Source organism: Bos grunniens, chromosome 2, assembly GCF_055505025.1.
Source record: "Bos grunniens cultivar Pamir isolate PY7600 chromosome 2, Bosgru_T2T1.0, whole genome shotgun sequence".
Classification (NCBI taxonomy): Eukaryota; Metazoa; Chordata; class Mammalia; order Artiodactyla; family Bovidae; genus Bos; species Bos grunniens.
This window is the reverse complement of record NC_141166.1, coordinates 99689764-99715071: the sequence shown is the minus strand read 5'-3', so window position 1 is coordinate 99715071 and position 25308 is coordinate 99689764. Positions and strand designations below refer to the sequence as shown.

At 46.7% G+C, this 25308-nt stretch overlaps 1 protein-coding gene across 38 annotated transcripts in view; it reads right to left on the bottom strand.

The window, feature by feature from the left end:
• The window catches only part of TANC1 (tetratricopeptide repeat, ankyrin repeat and coiled-coil containing 1), a 341829-nt gene that overhangs the window by 26504 nt on the left and 290017 nt on the right, over positions 1 to 25308 (bottom strand). For all 38 annotated transcript variants that reach the window (XM_086355114.1, XM_086355089.1, XM_086355126.1 and 35 more), the window contains 7 exons: positions 24019 to 24185; positions 21669 to 22276; positions 16725 to 16833; positions 15340 to 15462; positions 5031 to 5267; positions 3062 to 3247; positions 570 to 648 (listed from right to left, as the gene is read on the bottom strand). In XM_086355114.1, coding sequence (XP_086211240.1) covers positions 570 to 648; positions 3062 to 3247; positions 5031 to 5267; positions 15340 to 15462; positions 16725 to 16833; positions 21669 to 22276; positions 24019 to 24185 — 1509 coding nt within the window. The remainder of the gene's footprint in view (positions 1 to 569; positions 649 to 3061; positions 3248 to 5030; positions 5268 to 15339; positions 15463 to 16724; positions 16834 to 21668; positions 22277 to 24018; positions 24186 to 25308) is intronic.

The following is a 25308-nucleotide window of genomic DNA, read 5'->3' as shown; positions in this document are numbered from 1 at the left end:
AAGCAGCCTTATTTATATTATTATTAACCTGACAAGTAGCCAACTCAGATCTTCCTGAAGATTTACTACAGTTCAATACACACACCCCACACCAAAGGAAATGGACTCTGTAGCTGGTATTCAGTCTGTTGCGCAGGCTCCATGAGGACTGAGTCCTACTCTGGAGAAGGCAGGCCAGAGCCTTCCTCGCTGAGCACCTTGGATTCAGCTGAATACTGGGCTGCAAGTTCTGCGCTGCTCACGGTGCAGTCACAGGACGACCAGGTTGCTCAGGACATGAGAAGACTCAGCGAGGTGGGAAGCACCGCCTTGTCTGGGTATATCTAGCTGACATTCATCAGAGGCACAGGAACTGCTGGTCTAATTCAAAATGATTCAAATTGCACTTGCTTCTAGAAAAGTTTTACTCATCATTTGCGAAGTTTCAAAAGCTCTTAACTTCAAACGCTTTGTGATAACAATAGGCCCAGATGCATCCTATGTCATTCTTAAGACAACTAGGCCAAAATGGCAGCGAGGACATCAAGCAGCTACTTGGCCCCAACTACAAGCAGGGGAACCGTAATTACCTGTTTCTCCCCACAGCGTGTCGGTGCCATTGACGTCTATTTCATGTTCCTTTTCCAGTTCCAGCAAGCACTGGAGCACCTGTCACAAGTGGCAAGGTGATTTAATGAGTTTTCAAAGCCATATGCGCTTATTATATCCTGTGTATCAAAGGAGAGAACGTGTTGTTTTTTAACCATGATTATCTCATGCTGCACAAGGAGAGAGAATATAATGAAAATGGTTTTCCAGCATAATTCGTATGCTATTCACACTTTCACTTTGAGAAGAAGAAGAAAAAAAAAAAGTGAATTTTGGCAACACTGTTCAGGATTACTAGGTACTCAGAATTCTAATGAATTCCAACATGACCCAAATATGCCAGCCTCATCAACAAAGGACAGGGGAGATCATACAGAGTGCAGCTTCTGCATAAATCGCCAGAAGATGGTGAATCCCTTTCTTCACAAGGAAGGAAAATAAGGTGATGTATATACCTTTCAATAAAATAATGCTGCTTCAAATGCTTTTTCCACTCACATTATTCTTTCCCCTCTGTCAAACAGCAGGGTGCGTCACAGGGGTGGGGGCAGGGAGCCAGAAGTATCTGAGCCCTTAACCAGAGTCAGATCCACCCTGCTCTCCAGCATCCACCCTGCTCACCGGCAGCCATCTTCCAGCTCCCCAATCCACTCACAATAAGGGCCCCACATCCTAGTCAGAAAACCCGTGAATGCTACCTTACATGGGAAGAGGGGATTTGTAGATGTGACTGCGAATCTTGAAATGGGATGATTATCCTGAATTATCACAGCGTATATTGTATACATACTTGATACGATCACAGCTGTTTATAAGAGGGACAGGAGGAACCAGGGCCAAGGGAAGGATGAGGTGAGATGACAGGAAGCACACTCTGAAGACAGAGGCAGGGCCTTAAGCCAAGGAGTGAGGTGGCTTCTAGAAGCTAGAGGAAAAAAAGAGAAAACACTCTTCTCTGAAGCCTCCAAAAGAAACACCGGCTTCCTGACCCAACTAAATTTCAGCCTTCTGACCTCCAGAACAGGCTGCTTCAAGCCACTGAAGCCTGCGGTCACTTACTACGACAGTATGCGGAAACTAACACGCCCCTCAAGGCCTGTGGTGAATGAGCCCTGTCCTCTGCCATGAAGCAGTGGCTGGCTATGCGGCTGCTTTCCCACGGCTCCTCACAGCCAGTTTCACAACAGCCTGAGACCAAGGTCACATCCAATGTGGCTTCGCTGTCCTTCCTAAGATGATTTTTCACCTTCTGGACCCATGCAGATTTAGGGAACAGTTTAAAAAGGAAAAGCATCCACATTCAAATATGTCGATTTAACATGTTTCCTCTGTATCTATGTAAACGGGTCTTTAAAAATATTTCTTTGTATTTTTAATCTAAAAAAAAATAAACCCACTATCTGGTAATGTTTAATACATTTTTATGAAATGTGCGCTTTGTTCATTTTTTATGAAAAAGAGTATTTTCTCCAAAACTAAAACATAGTTAACTTGACTAGCATTGTTATACAGTTCTATAAATTTCTTTTATGTCTGTCCTAAGAGAAGATAGCTTCTTTTTCTTATACGCTTCTGTATTCAACTTGCTGCAATATATTGTCTTGGTTGAAATAGTGTACATGTGCATTTTTGACATTCTAAATGCCAACAATAAGCCAGCTAGCTTCGTGTATGTGTGTATCTGCTCCAGTGTCTTAAATGGTAAAAGTCAGCCAGCCAGCTTTGTACCCAAATTTACTTTGGTACATTTACATTTTACATTTGGTACATTTACATTTGGCACATTTACTTTGGTACAAAGTCATTGTGGGGAAGAATCTTAGAAACATTGGCAACTCTAATTGCCTGAAGACACTACAGAGTGAGAAATACACAGAAGAAAAAGGGTAAAATATTATTAACTTCACAGACACACGGGTCAGAAGATGACTACAAAATCTGCAAATCGAGGAATACTGACACCGGCCAGAAATAAGTGCTGGATGTACTGCCTGAAGTTCTCCTTCAGTGCAGGAACCGTAGATGACAAGCATGCTTACATGCTACCAGAGCCTGTTCTATTTTAAACACCTCTATTTTTAAAAATCTTTTGAATACTCAAGAACAAGTTTAGAATTAGGATTCCATGTGATTATTGTTCAAAGACCACAAGGACAAGAGGATGAATCAAAGCGGGAAAAGGAGAGGAGAGCAGGACTAGAAGGTAAAAACAGAACAAGGAGGGAAGACAAGCAGCAGCAAGGTGGGGCAGAGAGTGCGTGCCCTGGAGGGGCTCCTTCCACTCGCAGGAAGGCTGTGGTAACCACAGAACACCTTTACACATGGTGAGACCAACGGCTCTGTTTGGAAACCCTCATTTCCTTCATTCCTTCAGTGCATCACAAGCAGGTGACTTGGAAGAAGGTGAGTGGGAAGGGCCCAGACCCCCAGCTCCCGTTTTCCCAGGGAATGCCCTGGGAAAGGCCCCACTCACCGAGCCGTGGCCCATGCTAGCGGCCGCCGTCAGTGCCTGCTGCAAAGCTTGGCTCTTCCTCAGCGCGCCGGGCTGGGGCGGGCCCAACGACCACTCGCAGGTCAGCAGGTAGCGGAGAACGTCGCCGTGGCCCCTCAGTGCGCTGTGGACCAGCGCGCACTGGCCTTTCTTATCCAAGTGGTCCACCTGGGTGGGGAGCGGGGGCAGGAGCAGGGGAAGGTCACAGCTGAGCATCACTTTGTCACAGTGACCCACATGTGCTGTGAACAAACCCCACCCCACTGCAGATGTACGGGGTTCGTGTCCCAGTGTGTCTCTCTGGAGAGTCTCTGTCTGAATTACTGCAACTGATGCACTGTTCCAGGCCTCGAGTTCCCTCTGTAGATCTAGTGATCACAAGGCATCCTCTTCATGCCGTTCATGGAAGAAGGGAAGTGCTCCTGTTAAACCTTCCTAGTGGATTCATTACTGCTCACACTGCCCCTCCATTTCCACCTCCAGACCGTGGGCTGGCTTTATTCGGAGGCTAGCTTCGAGCTCTGTAGGAGGGGATGGAATCATACAGGTGGCTTATGTAGGCAGAACCTCTGGGTCGAGGTGCAGAGCATCTTCAGAATTTACAAGTGAGGCTGGACCCTAAGTCCTCTCCCAGCCCAAGACTCCCAGGCTTAGACAGGGCATGAAGTCTTATCTGCTGCCTCTTGGACCATTACGGGTATGCAGCCCTTGGTCACTGCCCCTTTGTGGCTGACCAGCCTTCCTGGCTTTGTGGCCACACTTGGCATGCTGGCACGACCTGGGTCACCTGCCTTCCCCAGTAAAATGCCGCTTGGAGTCCCTTCCTGCCCTTCCTTGTTCAGAGCTGGGTTTTCCAGATCCCTCCCTTTTGCTGGCTTTCCTGTTTCAGTGACTAAAGAACTGTTCTGCCCCCCAAATCATAGCTTGCCACAGATTAAGGATACTGCACCCAAGTGACCAGGGTTGGGAAGAACAGGTTTTGTCTGCCCTCATACCTGCTCCCCAGAGAACTGGAAGCTCCAGTTCACTTCCTAGGGAGACAAAGGGCATGAAGAGGATGCCTTGTGATCACTAGATCTACAGAGGGAACTCTAGGCCTGGAACAGTGCATCAGTTGCAATAATTCAGACAGAGACTCTCCAGAGAGATACACTGGGACACGAACCCCATACATCTGCAGTGGGATGGGGCCAAAATGCTGTATTTTCAAGAGAAAAAAGCAAAAAGACTCCCATAGTTACTATAAGTCTAACGTCTTTTGTTGAACTTCAAAAAGCCTAACTATAAAGAAGAAAAACAAATACCAGCAATTTATTTCTATTGCTGTACAAAAGTACATTCTCCCTTCCCCAACAAAGTGCTTAAAATAAACAGAGTTTACTGTAAACTTGGCACTGTTCTCATTCAACCTATTAACACTGACAGTCCTTGAGCAACTTGTTAATAATATAGTTACTTCGCATTGTTTTAGGCACATGACTTCCAAGACCCACAGAATTCATTTATTATTATTATTTTAAAAGAAGACATAACATGAAATAAAAAGAAAGGAGAAAAAAAAAATCACATTTAAAACTTCAACTCATCCAGTGCAGAGTTAAATTCTGTGACAAGTTCCAAGGCAACACTTGCAGGCTTTTTACAGGATGGCCTTACTTGGGCCTCTAATGACCAGGAGCCTCCCCTCGGGCAGGATTAAGCAGAATAAGGGGTTTGAACAAAACACACGGCCCCCTCTCCCTCTCGAAGACAATATACTTCTATCACACATACCCACATCAGGGCACATCACACACTGTAGCTCCACCCTTTCTGTTTATGTTCGTTGCAACTTGACAAAGCAGAGGCAGAAGGGAGTCTGGCTCAGCCAATGAGAATTCTACCAGCAATGGGAGACACTTCCCACCTCTGTGGCCCCCTTCAGCCCTCTTCGGGGAAGGCTGTCGCTTACCCTCGCCCCCTTCTTGGCCAGCAGACACACCAGCTTCATGTGACCTGCAGCGGCCGCGTAGCAGAGGGCAGTCATGCCGTTCTCCGACATGCCATCCAGGCAGGCGCCGAATTCCAGAAGCAGAGTGACCACTTCCTCGTGGCCAAGGTGAGACTGGACGCACAGGATCGGGGCATTATTTAACACTTCGGTCCTGTAGTTCACGTTGGCCCCTCCTAAAATCAGGAGACGGCTCACCTGTTGGAGAATGTCCCCCAACAAGATTAATTTCTCATGAAGTTGGCGATCATAACAATGTTTGTGGAGAAGGGTGGTATCCTTAGTCCAGTGGTTCTCAAACATGAGTGTGCACTGGTATGACCTCACAGGCACTGAAGATGCACATTCTCGCTGGTGAGAATGCAGAATGGCACAGCTGCCTCGGGAAACAGTGTGGAGGCTTCTCAGGACCCAGCCATCCCACTCCAGGTACACGTCCAGAGGAAATGAGTCAGAATCTCAGTGAGATACCCGCACTGCTGTGTGATGGAAGCACTATTCACAATCGCTAAGAGCTGCAGGCAAACTAAAAGGTCAACAGATGAGTGGACAGACAAAAGTGGTATGTACATACACTGGCATATCACTCAGCTTTCAAAAGGAAGGAAATCCTGCCCCATGTGACAACACAGATGAACCCTGAGAACACGGCTCACTCAATCACGTCTGACTCTCTGTGACTCCACAGACCATAGCCCACCGGGCTCCTCTGTCCATGGAATTTTCCAGGAGAGAATACCAGGGTGGGTTGCCATTTCCTGCACCAGGGGATCTGCCAGGCCCAGAGATCACACCTGCATCTCCTGCATTGGCAGGTAGATTTTTTACCACTGAGTCACCAGAGAAGCTATTGAGAACATTGAAAGTGAAAGTGAAATCGCTCAGTCATGTCTGACTCTTTGTGACCCCATGGACTGTAGCCTACCAGGCTTCTCAGTCCTTGGGATTTTCCAGGCAAGGGACTGGAGTGGGTTGCCATTTCCTTCTCCAGGGGACCTTCCCAACCCAGGGATCGAACCCGGGTCTCCCACATTGTAGGGAGACGCTTTACCCTCTGAGCCACCAGGGAAGCCCATAAGCCAACCATAAAGAGACAAATGCTGTATGACTTCACTAAATATAAGGGACATAGAGTAGTCAAACTCACAAAGATAGAAAGTAGAATGGTGGCTCCAGGGCCTGGGAGAAGGCGGGGGAAACAAGACCTGTTTAATAGGTGTGGAGATTTAGTTTTATTGTAGAGTTTTATTACTGCACAATAATATGAATATATTTAACACCGATTTCTACCTTTAAAAATAGTTAAGATGATACATTTTATGATGTGTTTTATCACAATTAAAAAACAAAAATTTAGAAATGTCTATTCTCTGGACTCAGACCTCTGGATTCAGTAGGTCTGGCAGCAGTGGGAGTGCGGTCTAAGAGTGTGCCTGTTTACTGAATTCCCCCCAGGTGATAGAGATGCTGTTGGTCTAGGGATCACATTTTGAAAACCACTGTCTGATCCAAATAAAAACAGAAAATTCATTTTGGGGGACAATGAAATAATCATCACGGGATTAAATAATTAACTGTGAGATAATAAAGCCAAAAATAAGAGCATACAGTTTTTTCTTTATAATGAATTGTACTTGCAAGAAAGAGCAGAATACGTAAAAATGCTCATATGCTGGGACTATCAGCAGCACAAAACTCCTAGAAAAGCATCTGCTTTTCTGACTAATTGCTACATATCCACCACCCACTGAACGCCTTGGATCCAGATATAAAAGGAAATTCATTATCTATAGGTTTTAAAATAAAATCATTGAATACTTTATGTGAGTTATAGCTATACTAATATTTTCTTCAAATCTCCAGATCATTGGAAAAACGACACTCCATTAACACCTATTAAGATGCCCACTGCGTTTCTTCAAACAGTCCCTTTCAATGGTCCTGGTCACATCAATCACCCCCTGACAGACTCTGGCCGCCTCCGGCTGCCCATGAGGTATGAAAACCACAGAGACTGCATCTCTTATCTGACCAGAGACACATGGGATCATTAGAGGATAGAGAAAGATGACAAGGAATATAAAATGTGAGGCATTTCAATGATACGGTGCCCACAAGAGTAGCTAACAGAATATTTACAAAGTGATAAATTATTATTCTGGTGGTGACACCACACCTCAGAACAGTGATACCATACAGACTGGTTAGAAGCCAGAGTGTAAAACCTGCAGACTCGCTGGCTGCCACTGAAGCCTGAGCCTTGGGTGACCCAGCCCTTCAGCTGCTTCTCTGACCTCCTCTACCAGCACTCTTCCCTCACTTACCGACCACCCCACTACCCCTCAAAGGTGACCACACTGGGTCTAATGCTTGTCCCGTAACAAGGGCAGGCAGGACCCCACCTCCGGGTCTTCCCCTCTCTCCCGTATAGATCCCTCTGCCAGGAATAAATTCCCTTTCCATAGATACACATGACAAAGGATCACTTCACTGAGTGCCTGCTTCAACGCCAGGGAGAAGTGCCCCCATTCTATACAGAATGCTCCCAGCCCTCCCCTATGCACACACCCCCACATCATCCACACACACCAACCCTGAGCACCACCATCTACCCCGCACGCTCCATTTCCCATTTGGCCTACGGCACAAGACACTGGTTCTAAGACACAGAAGTTCACAGATAAGAGGGGTAAACAAAGCCCCTCTATGGGTGAGGATGGCCCACAAGTCAGTTCCTTCCCACTATTAGGACCATCACTTATAATTAAGGAAGGACCTCTTCAAGTGGGGGGAGGGGGGAGATAAATTAGGAATCTGGGGTGAGCAGATATACATTACTATATATAAAACAGATCAACAACAGGACCTGTACTGCACAGCACAGGGAACCACACTCAATATTTTGTAACAACCTGTAAGGGAGAAGAATCTAAAAAAGAGTGTGTGTGTGTGTAAGGGAGTGTGTGTGTATAAACTGAACCACTTTGCTGTGCATCTGAAACTATCTGTAAGGGAGAAGAATCTAAAAAAGAGTGTGTGTGTGTGTGTGTGTGTGTAAGGGAGTGTGTGTGTGTAAACTGAACCACTTTGCTGTGCATCTGAAACTATCTGTACGGGAGAAGAATCTAAAAAAGAGTGTGTGTGTGTGTGTGTGTGTGTGTGTGTGTAAAGGAGTATGTGTGTGTAAACTGAACCACTTTGCTGTGCATCTGAAACTATCTCTAAGGGAGAAGAATCTAAAAAAGAATGTGTGTGTGTGTGTCTAAGGGAGTGTGTGTGTAAACTGAACCACTCTGCTGTGCCTCTGAAACTATCTGTAAGGGAGAAGAATCTAAAAAATGTGTGTGTGTTTGTGTGTGTGTAAGGTCCGTCTAGTCAAGGCTACGGTTTTTCCAGTGGTCATGTATGGATGTGAGAGTTGGACTGTGAAGAAAGCTGAGCACTGAAGAATTGATGCTTTTGAACTGTGGTGTTGGAGAAGACTCTTGAGAGTCCCTTGGACTGCAAGGAGATCCAACCAGTCCATTCTGAAGGAGATCAGCCCTGGGATTTCTTTGGAAGGAATGATGCTAAAGCTGAAACTCCAGTACTTTGGCCATCTCATTCGAGGAGTTGACTCATTGGAAAAGACTCTGATGCTGGGAGGGATTGGGGGCAGGAGGAGAAGGGGAAGACAGAGGATGAGATGGCTGGATGGCATCACTGACTCGATGGACATGAGTCTGAGTGAACTCCAGGAGTTGGTGATGGACAGGGAGGCCTGGCGTGCTGCGATTCATGGGGTCGCAAAGAGTCAGACACAACTGAGGAACTGAACTGAACTGAAGGGAGAAGAATGTGTGTGTGTGTGTGTGTGTGTGTGTGTGTAAACTGAACCACTCTGCCGTGCATCTGAAACTAACGCAACAGTATAAATCAATACTTCCAAAAAAAAAAAAAGCACACTTGTGCCCAAGCAACTAGACCCATGTCATCATTCACAGAGTCACAGGGGGAGGACCATCTTTCAACTTCACCAGGTCAACAACAACCCAGCCCCCAGCTGCCAACCAGCACATGTGGACAGAAGGGCAGAAAATACAGAGAGGAGAAATCAGGAGAGGTGTCCCTGTCCCCACAGTGCCACGGGACACAACCTTGGGCAAACCCATCCCCACCGAGCCTGCTCTACAGCCTTAAGCGGTTTGCTCCTAAAAACAGCACCAGACTCAAGCAGGACTTTAAAGCATTTTAAAAGGGTAAGTGCCCAACAAAAGTCGGGGTTTTTGAGAAAATGACTTCCCTCTGAGTAACCACCAACAGTGTGGCAGGAATACGACAATGCTGCTGGCACAGTAGGGGTTTTATTGAGGCCCAAGAAATGAGTTCTTAGGTGAGAATAATACAGAGCAGAACCTGAACAGCTTTTCAAAATTTTCAAAATACACACACCAGGGCCTTCACTGCTGGTCTAATGGTTAAGAATCCATCTTCCAATGCAGGGGACTGAGTTCGATCTCTGGTCAGAGAACTAAGATCCTGCAAGCCGGGGGGCGCTAAGCCCACCTGCAACTAACTACTGAGCCCGTGCATCACAACCAGAGAGAAGCCTGCACACCAGAACGAAGAGCACACGCTGCCGCAACCCAGATCTGACGCAGCCGAAACAAACTAAATATTAAACAAGATCAAAGCGGGGGCATCATTTACCAACATCACAGAAATAAAAAAGATTTAAAACACACACACACACACACACACACACACAATAACACTGATGGGCCCACTGGACTCTGGTCACCAAAGGACAGGCAGAAACTGCTTGTAAATTCGCAGGGTGACTTTGATCACCAGTTAGTTACCCTCTCTCTCCCCTCTCCCATCAATCCCATTCCCTCTTGAGATTCATGGGCCTAAAAGAACAAGATGATGGATTAAAGAGTCTGAGTTCTCAATCAGCCTCTTAACTAACTTGCTGTGTGATTTTCAGAAAATTACTCAACCTCTCTGTGATTCAGGTGCTGTCTCAGGAGATGACAGTACACTACCCCATTCTACTGGACAGAAACTCTTCTAAGAACGTTGGAAGGTGTCGCCTCAGTGATGTCTTGCATAATACTATGTAAGAAAAGTCTTATGGAAGGTCTGTGCACAGAGGCAGAACTTTCCTAAAGGCATTTGTTATCAATTCTCTATTTGCTTCTTGGGAAAAACATTTCCTTTGCTGGTGCAATGCTGTGGGTATTTTTACCACTTACCCTCCCTCAACAGTCTGTGATCTTCTCCAAACCCACGCTTCTGAACCCTGCTGCTCGGTGAAACCACCAGGGAGCTTGCAAGTTTCCAAAGCACCTGCCCCACCCTTGGAGATTCTGACTAGGCTGGGGCCTGGGGCTCCCAGGTGGTTCCAGCTGGCAGCCGCGGCTGTAAACACACCAGGTGAGGAGCGCACCTGTGGAGGGAGCGTGGGCTTGCTCCGTGCCAGGCACTCTTCCCGCCGTGGGATCTGGGCACCTATCACTACCCTCACGCAAAAGGTGAAAATAAAAACAGTTGCACTTCCTTGGGTTGTTGTGAAGATTAAAAATGAACATGCCACACACACAAAGCACTTAGCACAGCCCTGAGCATCCTATAAGTGCTGAAAAAATATTACTTGCTATTGTTATAATCACTTTTGGGGGGGAAAAAAAATGAAAGTGTTAGTCTCTTGGTCGTGTCCGACTCTGAGACCCTGTGGACTGTAGCCCGCCAGGTTCCCCTGTTCCTGGGATTCTCTAGGCAAGAATACTGGAGTGGGTTGCAATTTCCTGCTCCAGGGGATCTCCCCAACCCAGGGATTGAAACCAGGTATCCTGTATTGTAGGCAGATTCTTTACCATCTGAGCAACCAGGGAAGATTAATGGATCTTTAAAAGAGACAAGGGCCCCAGTCTCTGACCCTCAGAAGGCACAGGAGGGTGCTCTGCCCCCAGAAACTGGCTGACCCAGAGGGCCTGTCCCTCTGCCCCCACCGCACCAGGGCTGCTCATCAGCACAGGCAGCAAGGAGACCTCATGCTCCTCTGAGGGCAGGTGTGGGCCCATCAGAGCCTGTGGGCAGCTCCCCTTCACCACCACCACCAGGCACATGCACAAGTTCTCAAGTGCTTTCCGGAGAATCTCAGTGTCCAGAAAGAAGGTGAAAAGCAACTAAAAATAACTCACTTGACCATATAATAAATGCCAAGTCTTCTCCCAAGAGCTTCAACATCTCAGTGAGGTGTCCCCTCACTCTACGATGCAGGTTCTTTAGTGACCTTCACTTCACAGGTGAGCAAACTGAGGCTCAGAGCAGGTAAGGCAGAGATTAGCCCCGGGCACAACACTAACTACTATCTTATCACAGTCCAGCAGCTGAAGCAGGAGCTCTGGCTAAGACTACTCGGCATTCGGGGAAGCAGAAAAATGGTTCTTTCTGTATATTTTTTCCCAACTACATGGAAATCTTCTGGTCACCACCACCATGAAGCTCTCCCTTTAACAACTGGAAATGGCAATATTACCTATACACACCTCTGGATCGGATGAATGCAAGAAAATGAAAAAGAGTAGGGTGGTAGGTAAAATGACGTGATCATGAAGAACAGAAGAGGTTCTGTCCAGCATGTGGTAAAGTGGGAGGCTCGGTTTTCTCACTGGAGGTTTTCATCAGTACAACTGGTATAAATAAATGCGTGTTTCCCAATAATTATGCAGAATACAACTGCATCCTTTCAGCCAGGGAAGTTAGGCCAAGGTCCACACCTAACTCCTGTCTCCTCCCCTCCCTGCCTCCAGCTGTGAGAAGAATCACAATCTTAATTCCCTTGAGTCCACAGCCTTAGGAAGCCTGTGGCTGGCAGCCAGCCCAATGGAACTATGTGAGCAAAACAACCAACTGAACCGAAGCCTGGGGGCCCTGGTGGCAAGGACCCCAGAGGGCCAGCCAGAGCTCAGGCTGGCATCAGCCTGGCCTGGCTATGGTAGATCACATTGTTAGAAATCACGGGCATGCCACCAAAATTAAAATTCAACTACCAAGTAATTACTCCAGAGCAAGTAGCTTTAATTTACCAAAGTGGCAAACTGCAATTATTGCTCAAAATGACATCCTTTCCTGTATGACAACATTTAATACTCTCTGAAAAAAAATTCCTTAATTGCATGCATAATTTTAAATTACTGTAATTTGTTCAAGATTCTGTGAAAAATCACCCCCACCTTTTTTTGAAAGACAAAAGAAACAGAAGGATAATAGAAAGTCTTAAAGTTCTGTGACTAAGTTATACAATTTGGGGGGATAATGTTAGATGTAGACTACACTGGAATTTTATAAAACAAAGTAAAGATGAATAACTTTTAAAATTGAAAATATGTTAAAGAGGAAAGTTTATAATCCCAGGCGGGTCAAGCTCATTACACTATTACATGGTACCTTTTAATTTATTGTCTTAAAAACTCATATTCAACAGAGTATAACGTTTCCCATTTACTTTTCTCCACATTAAAATAACTTTTGTGCCCATAATTCATTAAAACAGTGAAAACAGATACTTCCATTTTAATTTTTCTTTCTTTGTTCCTTGCCATCATTACAGAATTTTACTAATTATGGAGAAGCCAAAAGATATACTTTCAGCTGAAATAAGAGATGAAACTATTACAATAAACTCAGTTCCAGTTTCTATAACAAGTAAAACAAAAACTCGAAACACAATTTCTTCATCACGTGAAATATGTCCTTAGCACATTCTCTTTTTTCAGAGTAACTCTATCTAGAAAGGAAGTGCTCCTTTTGACTAGAAGCAGCAGCTTAGAGCTGCTGCTAAGTCACTTCAGTCGTGTCCAACTCTGTGCGACCCCATAGACAGCAGCCCACCAGGCTCCCCTGTCCCCGGGACTCTCCAGGCAAGAACACTGGAGTGGGTTGCCATTTCCTTCTCCAATGCATGAAGGTGAAAAGTGAAAGTGAAGTCGCTCAGTCCTGTCCGACTGTGAGCGACCCCATGGACTATAGCCTACCGGGCTCCTCCGTCCATGGGATTTTCCAGGCAAGAGTACTGGAGTGGGGTGCCATTGCCTTCTCCGAGCTTAGAGCTAGTGCTCCTTAATTACAAAAGCGGCTTCCCTGTCTTCACCCCATGAAACTTGCACATGGCTTCAGTCAGGACACAACCCTCAAGTCTACCCCTCTGCAGAGCGCAGGTTGGACACAGGGGTTCCTGGGAGCAGTTCTCCAGGGCTGCTCTGCTTCCAGATGCCCTGTCCAGGGGTGAGCCCAGCCGAAATCCAATAGGCCCTCTGCCTCTCAAGACTGGAGCCCTAACAGCACTGAGTTCACCTACACTTTTGCATTTGTAAAGACCTTGTCTGAATCCACCAGGGGGGTGGTGGCCTTTCTCTAACCAATACCCAAGCTCTGTACTGGGCGGTAGGCCTGTGGGCGAGCCGCTCCAGGGTCAGAGCCCTGCTGGGTCCTTCCTGACACCCAGGCTCCTTTGTTACACTCTCCACTTCTAAAGACCAGCAAGGAGGGATGTCATGTACCCCACGGGACCAAAGCCAATAGTAATTTAGTTTATTTCAAAGTTTCTAAGACAGTAGATCTGAAGTTTTCACTGTAAGAAAAAATTTATAACCACATGTGGTGATATTTGTTAACGAGACCTTTTGTGCTATAAAAACAAGTATCACATCATTAGGCTGTTCATCTAAAATCTACATCAACTATACTTCCGTTGAAAAAAGAGAGAAAAAAAAAATAAGGAAATACAGCCTGCTCTCTGTATTAGTAGGTTCTGTATCTGTGAATTCAACCAACCACAGATTAAAACTATTTGAAAATAAAACTTTCCATAAAGTTGCAAAAAAGCAAAACTTGAATTTGCTGTGTGCAACTCTTTATATAGTCTTTGTATTATATTAGATATTAGAAGCACTCTAGAGATGATCTAAAGTATATGGGAGGATATGCGTAGGTTATATTCAAATACTGTGCCCTTATATACGGGACTTGAGCATCCTTGGATTGAGGTGTCTGTGGAAGGACCTGGAATGAATCCAAGGGACTATTATACATCAGGAAAGCAGGGAAGGGAGAAGAGGGGGCAGTGCTCTGCAAGGCCTCGATCCCCAGACACACGTCCAAGGTGGGGTGCTGAGGGTGGGACATGTTGACAATAGGGGAGAAGAGACATAGAGGTTCCCCCGGGCCTGGAGAGGGTGTGGGGACAAGACTCTTCCATGGCACCATCTCAGGGGCATGTGGGTTTAATGAACCAAAGTGAGGAGAAGAAAAAGATTCTTGGAAAATTCTAGGGATACCCTTGACCACCTGGTGACAATGTTAGGCCATCCTTGGGCTACTAACAAGAGAACAGGTATGACTTTTCATAGCAGTGACTGAAGGGGAGAACCTGGCTACCTGGGAAACGATGTCAGAGCTTTTGAAGGCAGCCAACACATCAGGGCCTGGGGCTCAAAGGCCTGGAGTCTAGCAGCTACATCAAGCAGGTAAGAAATATAAATGTGAAGACAATTACAATCTCATCTTACTTTGCACTGGGGAAGATGGTTATAAACAACTATAATGTTAAGTCAGGAGTTCCCACACGCCATGGGAGTTAACCCCTCTTTGCTGCCCTAAGCAGAAACTTGGCCTCTGTGTGCTTTAGATTCTTAGACTGCATTAACGGAGGAGGGAAAAATCTACTCTGAAAAGCTCAGCAAAATACTGTGAAATATTAGCCATTGATGGGGAGTGAGGAAGCCCTTGGTTCAGCAGCAGGCAGACCCTGATATACTTTCCGAGGTCATAAATACATGTGTGTACAAATCTTTAATAAAGTTTTCCTCTTTAAAGTGACCAACCCTTTGCCTCTCATCAGGGCTTAATTTCCTAAGAACCGTAAAGAGATAGTCCAGATTAGAAGCTAGGATGCTTTAAAAGTCCATTTTCCCTGGAAATTCCCCTCTGACCTCTGCTTTCCTTTGTGAACTGTTTCCCTTATTTCATCTACTCTGAAACAGTCACCATGAGCTCACATAGCAGCTCCTGACCACCCACATCTTGCTGCCTCAGCAAAAGCCAGACTTGTGGAAGAGAACCGGCAATGGAGCAGTCACGTCCATGTGCTTCACACCCGGAAAACCCGCCTCTTTAGAAGCATCCCAGCCTCCTTTGCCCACAACCCAGGGCAGGGGAGAGCAGGACCATTGATGCAACAGTGGTCAGGCAGGGACTCTGGCTCCCTGGGCAGAGGGCAGCTCACCTTCACATTGGGGGTGTAGAGATTCCTGAGAGAGGCCAGGGCCGCGGACAGCCCCTCGGTGCTGTACCCGATCCACAGGGCCTGGAGGTGGCTTGAAGAGATTCCTGTCTTCTTGCTGAGGCCCTGGGAAAAAACAGCAGCAAATCAGCTTCAACATCTCCTCTCCCACATGCAGCATGGGTCTGAAGCGGGTGAACGTCCCCACTGAACACGAGGCAAAGGCTGTGTGCCCAGAAAAAGGCTCGGACCTGTAAGCATTCCCGTCCTAAAACCAAGGGTCAAGGAACCAGCCTGCCTTTGCTACAGTAACTGTCTGCCTGGCGGAAAGGATGGCAGTTGAGGGAAAAGTTTCTCTTTATAGAGGTTCTCTAATCAATTAAAGGAAGAATAAATGTTAGAATATCACCATTTATAGTCCTTAACGAAGGAAGAGGCCAGTCATGGCTGATGGCCTCCCACCAAGCGCACGAGGTGTTCTGACCCCAGAAACCTCATACAGACTCACAGAGCATTTTAACTCTCCAGGCAGACCTCAAAGATACTGCAGGCTTGGTTCCAGACCACAGCAACAACATGAGTCATGCAATTTTTCTGGTTTCCTGGTGCACTTGAAAGCTTTATGTTTACATGATACTGTAGTCTATTCAGTGTGCAATAGCACTGTCTAAAAAAATGTATTAATACATACCTTAATTGTAAAATATTTTATTGCTAAAAAATGCCAACCAACATCTGAGACTTCAATAAGTTGTACTAGTAACATCAAAGATTGCCAATCACAGAACACCATAAGCAGTAACAAAGCAGAAGTCTGAAATATTGCAAGAATTTTCCAAAATATGACACAGAGACATGAAGTAAGCAAATGCTATTGGAAAAATGGTGCCAAAAGTCTAGTTCAATGCAGGGGTGGCACAAACCTTCAATTTGTAAGAAAAAATACAATTATTTGCAAAGCACAATAAAGCAAAAATGCAGCATAACAGGTTTACCTGTATAAAGTAATTATGATATGCAGGGGGAGTGGTAAGGGAGGAATCAAACCTGAACCTGATTAAACTGCTCAAAATAACTACCAAAGAATAAAAAATCCAGAGGAAAAAGGAACAAGTTAAACTAGGCCACAAGAAACAAGGACACCATCAGAAAATCCAGGTGGTAGGGAACTGCAGAGGTCACATAACTTAGTCTCTTCCATAACTATTTAACAAGGAAACAAAGGGGAATGAATGAAGTGGAAACTTGATTTAGAGGGTGGAAATGTGAGAACAATGGTTACTTTCAGGCAGGGGCCGTGTCTGGAATGGGGCTCACAAAGTTGTCTCCAGGACCAAAACCTCAATGCGGCACCAATGAAACCCTCCCTCCAGCGGTGTGGGGCTCACCTTGAAAATGTGTGCCTTCAGGATGTGATGGCCAAGCTCCATGGTCTGCTGGCGGTTCAGCTTGCCCTCCTGTCGCGAGAACATGAACGCCAGCAGAGCGTGCCCGTTCCTAGGACGAGAAACACAAAGGCTGGTAACCAAAGACCCCAGTGCACCTCCCTGCAGGCCCTTGGGGTGAACATCACCAAATGACCCCTGAACTCTCCTGCTGGTGTCTCAGCATCACCGTATGAGATGGGTGGAAAGCTGCTTTTTCACAGAGGATACCAATGTTGTTTACTCCTTACGTCATCTTCTCGGGACTCCCCTATCTCTGTGGAGTGACTCAGAGAGAAGCCCCAGGACAGGGCAAGTCTTTGTGGAACCACCCACTCTGTGTTCATCGGCCATCACTCTCATTTAAGTCTTTCACAAAAACACAAACTCCATGAGACTAAGGGTCTTGTCTAAGTCACAGCTTGGTCACAATACCTAGCAAATGCCCAAGACTCAGTAAGAACCCAAATATGCATTTCTTGGATGGATGGACAGATGAAGGACAGATATGTGCAAATGGACAGATGGAGCAGAACCATACTGGACCTGACCCTAGGCCTCCTGTCAGTACAATCACCACTGAGGGCAGACCTGGGCCAAAGGACAAGACCTTACCATGGGAGGGAAAGCAAAACCAGGCTGCACGCAGAAATAGCTCATAATCAGAAAACAACTAGCATTTTAGGCTCGAAAGGAACACAGCTCCTGGTAGGGGTAAGAAAGCTAAGCTGTGTAAGTGTGTTTGCCATGTCTAGGCACAGGGCGGACATCAACTGGCGCCACCAATTAATCCCCTACCAGCCCTCTCATGAAGGAGCCACTTATCCACCTTCCCCTCCATGTCTGTAGAACTTATTCCGTCTCCCATGGACTCCACGCCTTCCTCTAGGCCAGTCTGGAAAACATGCTAAGGGCTGCTTACTCCAGCAGCAGTGACTGCTGCATGAGGTGAATCATTTTCATTTCTATTAACCTGACACCTGTGAAATTTTGTTCTGCTGAGAAAAGGCAGCTAGTTGTAGAGAAAAAGATAAACACTGTGAAAAAGAAAAGCATTCTTCTAAATGTGTTTCCTAGTCGTTGCTGATCTAGAGGATTAAAAGCATGCATCACTTAAGTCATATTTATCTATCCAGATGCTTGCCTGTTTCTCAATTATACATCATGTTACAGATGAGGAAACCAGGGCAGGTGGAAACCACAGGACTGTTTTTCATCCTACAGGAGAAGGTGTGACACGTAAGCACCCACTGCTGCTGAGTCTCCCACTTACTGTCTTGTAAGGGTCTGGAGCACATGCCCTGTGCTCCCTTGCACACACCACCTCCCAGGCCTCACGCTTCGGCTCCCCTTCTCACAGGAGCACCTCCCCTGCCCCCAGGGAAACCCCTCTCTGCCGTCTCCCAGTGCGCCATGCCCTCCCTGGCCGACATCAATGGGCTAGTCCCACATGACTCTGATCAGGGCCAGTCTCCCCACCACCGGCTCAGCCACCCTCAGTCTCCAGTCTGCTAGCTCTGTGGCCATGCCAGCTGCGACCACCACAAAACCTGCTAAGTACTGCGGTTGGCTGGCCCTGGTGGGTGATGACCACCCACCCTTCAGTGGTTGGGCCAAAGGTGTCCGGTGCACTCAGCTAAGCACGTGGCTTCCCACCTCTCTGAGGAAACAATTCACCACACAGTCATTGGGTACCCGAGCTCCTCTACACTGAATATACCTTTACATCCTTCCTTCCTAAGATCACATGCCTCCTTCCAAGTCTACCCACACTTACTGTCCATTTCCCAAAGCTTACACATATCCAGCCTTTTATCATGTGCCAGATGCAGAAAAAGTAACTAAGTTATTTTATTAACCTGTTTGACCCTGTGAATCATGAAGTATCATGATTCCAAACTGGTGTGCTTGGGGGAAACAGAGGCCTGTACAGGAAATGATGGGCCCAAACAGGTGATGATGACCGAGTAGAGCGTGACCACAGTCTACGTAATATGAGCCCCTGTGCTCTTCCTCAGCATAACCTGACTTATCCAATCATTTGTGCATTAACATCCCCCTAGAACCAGCACCTTGTTTGATACTGGGGATCTCATGGGGAACAACGTGAGGTCCTTGCCCTGAGGAGCTCTCAGCAGCTGGACTGGAGACCCATAAACAAGACAAAATCAAGCTAGAATCGTGCCGTGAATGGATGCTGCAGAGGCAAAGAGGAGACTCGCTGACCCCATTCCCTCGAGTTTCCAATTTCTCTCCCTTCACGGATCGTGTTTCCATGAACATGCTGTCTCAAGGATGCTTCCAACAACATCCCAATCCCTTGTGTTGTTTAAAACATAAACCAAAACTTTTACCTACCCTCAAGCCCAAACCTCTCCACCCTTTTACTTTCCATGCCAGGATGCTGGCTCTCTTCTTTCACTCCTCACAACCCAATGGAAGGAATCTCCTGAAGATCTAGGACCCTCCTCCCGCAACGAAAAGCCAATGGCTTCCTCTGAACCCTCAGCTCCCTTCACTTCTCAGCAGCGCCTACTTCCTTCCCCTCCTTCCCAGAAATCCTTCTCCCTGTCCCAGAAGTCCAGCATTCCCTCTCCCCCAACCACACTTCCTCACCATGTCCCACCACTGCCTCTCCATCAACGATGCCAGACCTTTAACTCCAACCTCTCTTCCAGTTGTTAGACCCCACCTGCCTTGGAACCCCACCACCAACCCCATGAGCTCACACTGCTGAACTCCAAAGCAGCTCCTGCCTAACAAAGCGAGCTCCGTGCCTCTGCCTCTCTGACCTGCCCTAAGAGCAATGCCATCCCTCGTTTCTGAAGCATAACACCTCAGAGTCATCCATACACAGCACCTCCTTCTGCTCAACTCTGCCTGTAGGCCAAGCCAGGCCCACCTACCTCATGCTAGCAAGGCTGCTCTCCACTTCACTATCTTCCTGTAAAATGGTCTGACTTGGCTAAATATATCATAGAACATCTGTCACCTAGTTTTTACTGACTGGCTAAATAACCTGGGAGTTAGTTTATTGTCCCAAAGCACTTTCAAAAGACAATCAACTCTTAGCCCAGTGTCACCTAAGAAAACACCCTATTTACAACATAAAAGAGCAGCTAGACCAAGATAGTCAACGTAAGTCAATATTCATGGAAGAAACATATACGTTACCATATGTAAAATAGATAACCAGTGGGAATTTACTGTGAGACACAGAAAGCTCAAATCAGGTGCTCTGCGACAACCTAGAGGGGTGGGGTGGGGTGGGAGGTGGGAGGGAGGTTCCAGAGGGAAGGGACATATGTATACCTAGGGCTGATTCATGTTGATGTATGGCAGAAATAAACACAATATTGTAAAGCAATTATCCTCCAGTTAAAACAATAAATTAAAAATATATTCATGGGAGAAAGGGAGTATGTGGCTCACAAGTGCTTACTCATTTCATTTCCGGGCCTTAGCATTGGATTAAACGGCCAGGGCAGCCCAAAGGAGACAGCTGAGAAGCTTATCAGACCCCTTCACAGGGCCGGGAGCAATTCTGAATCAGAGAAGGCAGGAGCAATGATGCTGGAAGTGAACCCACCCTTATCGAAGAACATTTGCGCTTCAAATTCCTCAGTCTCTCACCCTGACTAACACCGCGCTGCAGGGTGGGCAGGCTTCCCTCCTACCTCCTCCCCTGGACAGTGGGGAGAGCTGTGTCCTGGCCCAGCTCTGCTACAAAGCCTCAGTGGACCTCTGACTCCTCGGATGCAGCCGCCCCACCGCAAATGAGGCACCTGAACTCTGAACCCGATTCCTCCCAACCCCAAACCCCAATTTGCTATCCCTGCAGGACACAAGTGCAAAATGAAGTGGCTGGAAGTGATGGCTGCGTTCCCCTCTGGGGCCACAGATGCCTCAGATCCCCAGGACGAGACACCACAAGCTCAAGAGGTGGCAGAAAGGCACTGAGAGGCAGTGTGCAGATTCCCCACCCCGCAAAGGAACAGAGCCATGAACAGGCTTGAGGGAAGCCAGCTGTTCCCTGCAGCTGGTCCCACACTCTCCTGCACGTGTCCCTGAGAGAGGGGACTGGGACCTAGAAGAGAATCACAAAGAAACACTGCCCAGGCACCACCAGCCTCTCCTTCATCCAGATATACTAAGGAGTCCTACAATACTAGCAATTAAAGGAAGGAAGCTTTCACATGGAACTCTACTCAATGCGATGTGGCAGCCTGAATGGGAGGGAGGTTTGGGGAGAATGGATACATGTATATATAAGGCTGGTTCCCTCCACTGTTCACCTGAAATGACCACAACACTGTTAACTGGTTATGTGCTCAGTCGTGTTTGACTCTTTATGACTCCACAGACTACAGCCCGCCAGGCTCCTCTGTCCATGGAATTCTCCAGGCAAGAATACTGGAGTGAGTTGATTCCCTTCTCCAGGGGATCTTCCCAATCCAGGGATTGAACCCATGTCTCCTGCATTGGCAGGCAGATTCTTTACCAATAGTGCCACCTGGGAAGCTGGTTAACTGACTATACCCCAATACAAAATAAAAAGTTTGGGAAAAAAAAAGTTTTTGTTTGAGGGCTTCCCTGGTGGTTCAGGCAGTAAAGAATCTGCCTGCAACTCAGGAGACCCAGGTTCAATCCCTGTGTCGGGAAGATCCCCTGGAGAAGGGATTGGCAACCCACTCCAGTAGTCTTGCCTGGAGAATCCCATGGACAGAGAAGCTTGGCGGGCTACGGTCCATATGGTCACAAAGAGCTGGACAGGACTGAGCGACTTGCACTGTATCATTCATGCTGTGTTGTCTTTCTGCAAAAGAACATGAATCGTGTTTGTGATCCCTTCGCCAGCCAGGCATCAGGCTTCCTGCACAGAGCTTCTGGGTAAGCGGCCTGTCATACCTGGGTTCACACAGGAAGGCTGTGTTCTCGCCATCTGCTCTCCACACGAGCCACTCCCTGAAGGATGGGTGGCAGAACATGCGGGTTTTGTCTCGCCGCTTGATGAGGAAGCAGGAGAGGGCATCCATCCTCTGCTGGAAGTCCTCCCAGCTCTGCTCCCCTTGGACGTGGCCGGCGTTGATCGCCTGAAAGATCTGCTCATCCGTCATGGGGTGGAGGGACGCCAGGGCCACATTTAAAATGGGAAGTGCTCTCTCAAAAGCAGACTGGGTCATGAACTTCATGTTGCACTGCAGCAGGTAGAGCTCAGACAGAGACACAGGCACCACCTTGTAGCTGGCGCTCTTGATGACCAGGTGTCCCCTTTGGAAGAGGTCCAAGGTGAGCTTGAGGTACAGGTAGGAGCCAAGGCTCCGCAGAACCAAGTGGCTGCTCACTTTGCCGATGAGGGCAGCATCAGCCTTGCCGTTCAGGGAGATGTTGCTGAGGATGTCCTGGCTGCTGTGGACCCTGTGCTGGACGTAGGCGTGCAGGTCGCTGTGGATGTCCTTATTGTCCGGAAAGTCATCCAAGGACAGCTTGACAAATGGCAGCTCGCTGACGATTTCCTGCAAAGGAACAGGGCCCCACAGTGTCACTCCACGGAGATTTCTTTTTCATGTCAGCTGCACTTCAAACCAGATCCCCGAATTTTCTTTCAAGGAGGATTTTCATGGATTACAGGGACTCATTGTTTTATCTTAAAACATGTAATAGGGTAAATTGAAGATAAAAAGCTTATGTGGAAGAAATGCCTGATGCAAGATTAAATCAGAAAAGGCTTTCCTGAGGCCCTTATCCGAGGATACTGAGCCAAGTGAGATGGAAGAGCCTTGAGCTGACAGTGACAACCTGGCTGCACCAGCAATGGGGCACTGAGACCCCAGGTGACCTGATATGCCCATAATCTTTACACTGTGCAACTGGTGATTCAACAAGCACAGACACCCACCACCACTGTGCATCTAAGGCCATGGCCAGACACTGGGATCAGAGGCGTTCTTCACTGTGCATCAAGATTCCCAGCCAGGTCATCTGAAACCGCCCCCAGGCTGGGCCCCTCGGACTGCTGTAATGAAGCTGTCAGACGTGCATACAGCCCACTATTTTTTTGTTGTTGTTACTTTTTTTTTTTTTGTAAACTTTTAAATTGAAGTGTGACATACAGAGGTGCACAAATCCCAATTGCATGGTGTCATTCACTTTCTCAAACCCCAATACACTTGTGGGACCAGCCGGGAGACACAGAACATTACCAGCTCCAGACACCCCGTCCCTTTGCTATCCCACAGGGTAAGCACCTGTGGGATGACACTTAACAGTAGAGGTGAATTTTGTCTTTTTTTTTTTGTTTAAATGTCCCACCATCATTTCTGTAGCATGTCCTCACTGAATGTGACAGCTGTAGGAGGCAGGCTGAGGACTGTCACCCCACAATGATGCTAACTGAGCCTCTGAAAACTCAACACAGCTCGAATGCAGAGCACAGGATTCCTGCTCCCGTGCTGCTGACTGCCACACTCTGCTCACTGTGAAAAGTGACTGAAAAGTGTATGATCAAAGGTCTATAAAAACAAACGCAAGTGCAATGAGGTCCAATTCTACTTTTAAAGGGGAAAAGAAGGACCCAAATGCGATTTTTAAATAAATATCATCCAAAAAGGGAAAAAAATAAAAATCCATGTCTTGCATCATTACTAAAAATGGATAGGGGTAGATGTAAGGAGTCAATGGTTGTTAAGATGTAATTACAGAGTTCAAATGAGGGGACAGCTGAGGAACAGAAAAACACATACACTCTTCATTTTGCTGCAAGTGTTATCTCACGTTTAAGTTTTAGGAAAAACTGGACCTTTTTTTCAGAATTGGCTTTAAAAATCTTCCTCCTTTATCTCTCCCTTATCTCTTCATTGAAAAAAAGAAAAAAATTCACTGCAAACCCATACAAATAACTACCGGCAAGAATAACTTGAAATCCTAGTAGGCTTATTGGCCAGGCACCTAAAACAGCCCCGCAAACTGCGTTGCGAAGAACTGGGGCGAGACACTTCTGTTTTGGAAGCACCATTGTAGCTTAATGAAAGTAAGGAACTTACCCGACACCTTGACCAATGTGCCTTGAGGGTAAAAAGGTTAGAGCTTTGCCTGTTTAGGGCCCTGTACACTAATATTTCAAAGTTCTAATACACTTTTCAATTCAGCAGCTAAATGATTTACAACAGTTTAGGTTGTTAATGTTAACCTAAAATTATAAAAATTTCAAAATTGGGGCATAAGGTCTTGGAAAGAGATTTGAGAATTCTTTTTTTACCTGGAAATTGGCTCTTACAGTCACAATCAACTTCAACCAAGCAGGGAATTTAGAAATAATCTTGGTAATAAAGGAAGAAAGCGTATCTCCATAATCAGGTTTATGAAACTCAGCTTCATTTAAGCCATCTATCAAAATAATGTATTCTTCTTCAGGAATTTTCTGCTCTAAAAGATAAAATGATTTTTTTAATTAAGAAATTCTACATTTCTATAAGACAGCACCACCCAGTGTATTTTAATGCACAATTTAAAGTGTTTGGGAAAACTAAAAAGGTTTACATATGGCAGAATAAGTGGTTTTCACAGAAGCATATTTTCTATTAAATTTGTAATGAAAACCGGAGTGCAGAGCCAAAAGAAGATCAATTCCCACCAAACAGTTTTCAGAAACATTCGGCATCACACACATTAGCAGGATCTCACCCACGTGCATGATTACAGTTAGCTCTTCAAGAACTCCTGTCACTGGAGTGAGTGACAGCAAAGACAGCCAGCACACACTGAGATCAAACCTGCAAAAGACTCTAGGTCCTGCCCCCACCCCGCCCCACAGAGCTCCCCTGATGGACTCTGGGAGGGCAAGCTGACCCTGGAAGGTCAGAGCATCCCACCGAAGGCACACAGCCAGTGGAGGCGAGAACTCTGCTACACAGAAACCTCCAAGCCTGCACCTAGCTTTCTATTCACTGGTGCCAGCTTCCTGCCCGGCGATGAGGAGCAGTGATGGCCTATCTGCTTCACTCCCCTCTCCCTGGCATCAAACGGCAGAACTGCTATGGAGACAGGTAGACTAGCTCAAAAGGTAAGGAGCAAGGGGCAGGAAGGATGAATAGACAAAGGCTCAGAATATCACTAATGTCCCTACTGAGATGGTCAAGGGCAAAAAAACCCAAATGGCCACCTCAAGAAATGACTTTAGCTTCAACTGAACAGTGAAAGTGTGTCCGTTCAGTTATGTCCGACTCTTTGTGACCCCTTGGACTGTAGCCCACCAGGCTCCTCTGTCCATGGGATTCTCCAGGCAAGAGTACTTGAGTGGGTTGCCATTCCCTTCTCCAGGAGATCTTCCCAACCCAGGGATCGAACCCAGGTCTTCTGCACTGCAAGCAGATTTAGGGTCTGAGCCACCAGGGAACAGAGGCCCCTGGAAAAACATGCTGGCAAGTTCCCCAAACCATCAACGTGCTCCCAATGTACTCCCTTGCTACTGAGGAGTGCAAAATATGCAGGCAGCAGTTTCTAGGGAGCAAGTCATCTAAATAACCTCTGGTTACAAATTAGCTACTTT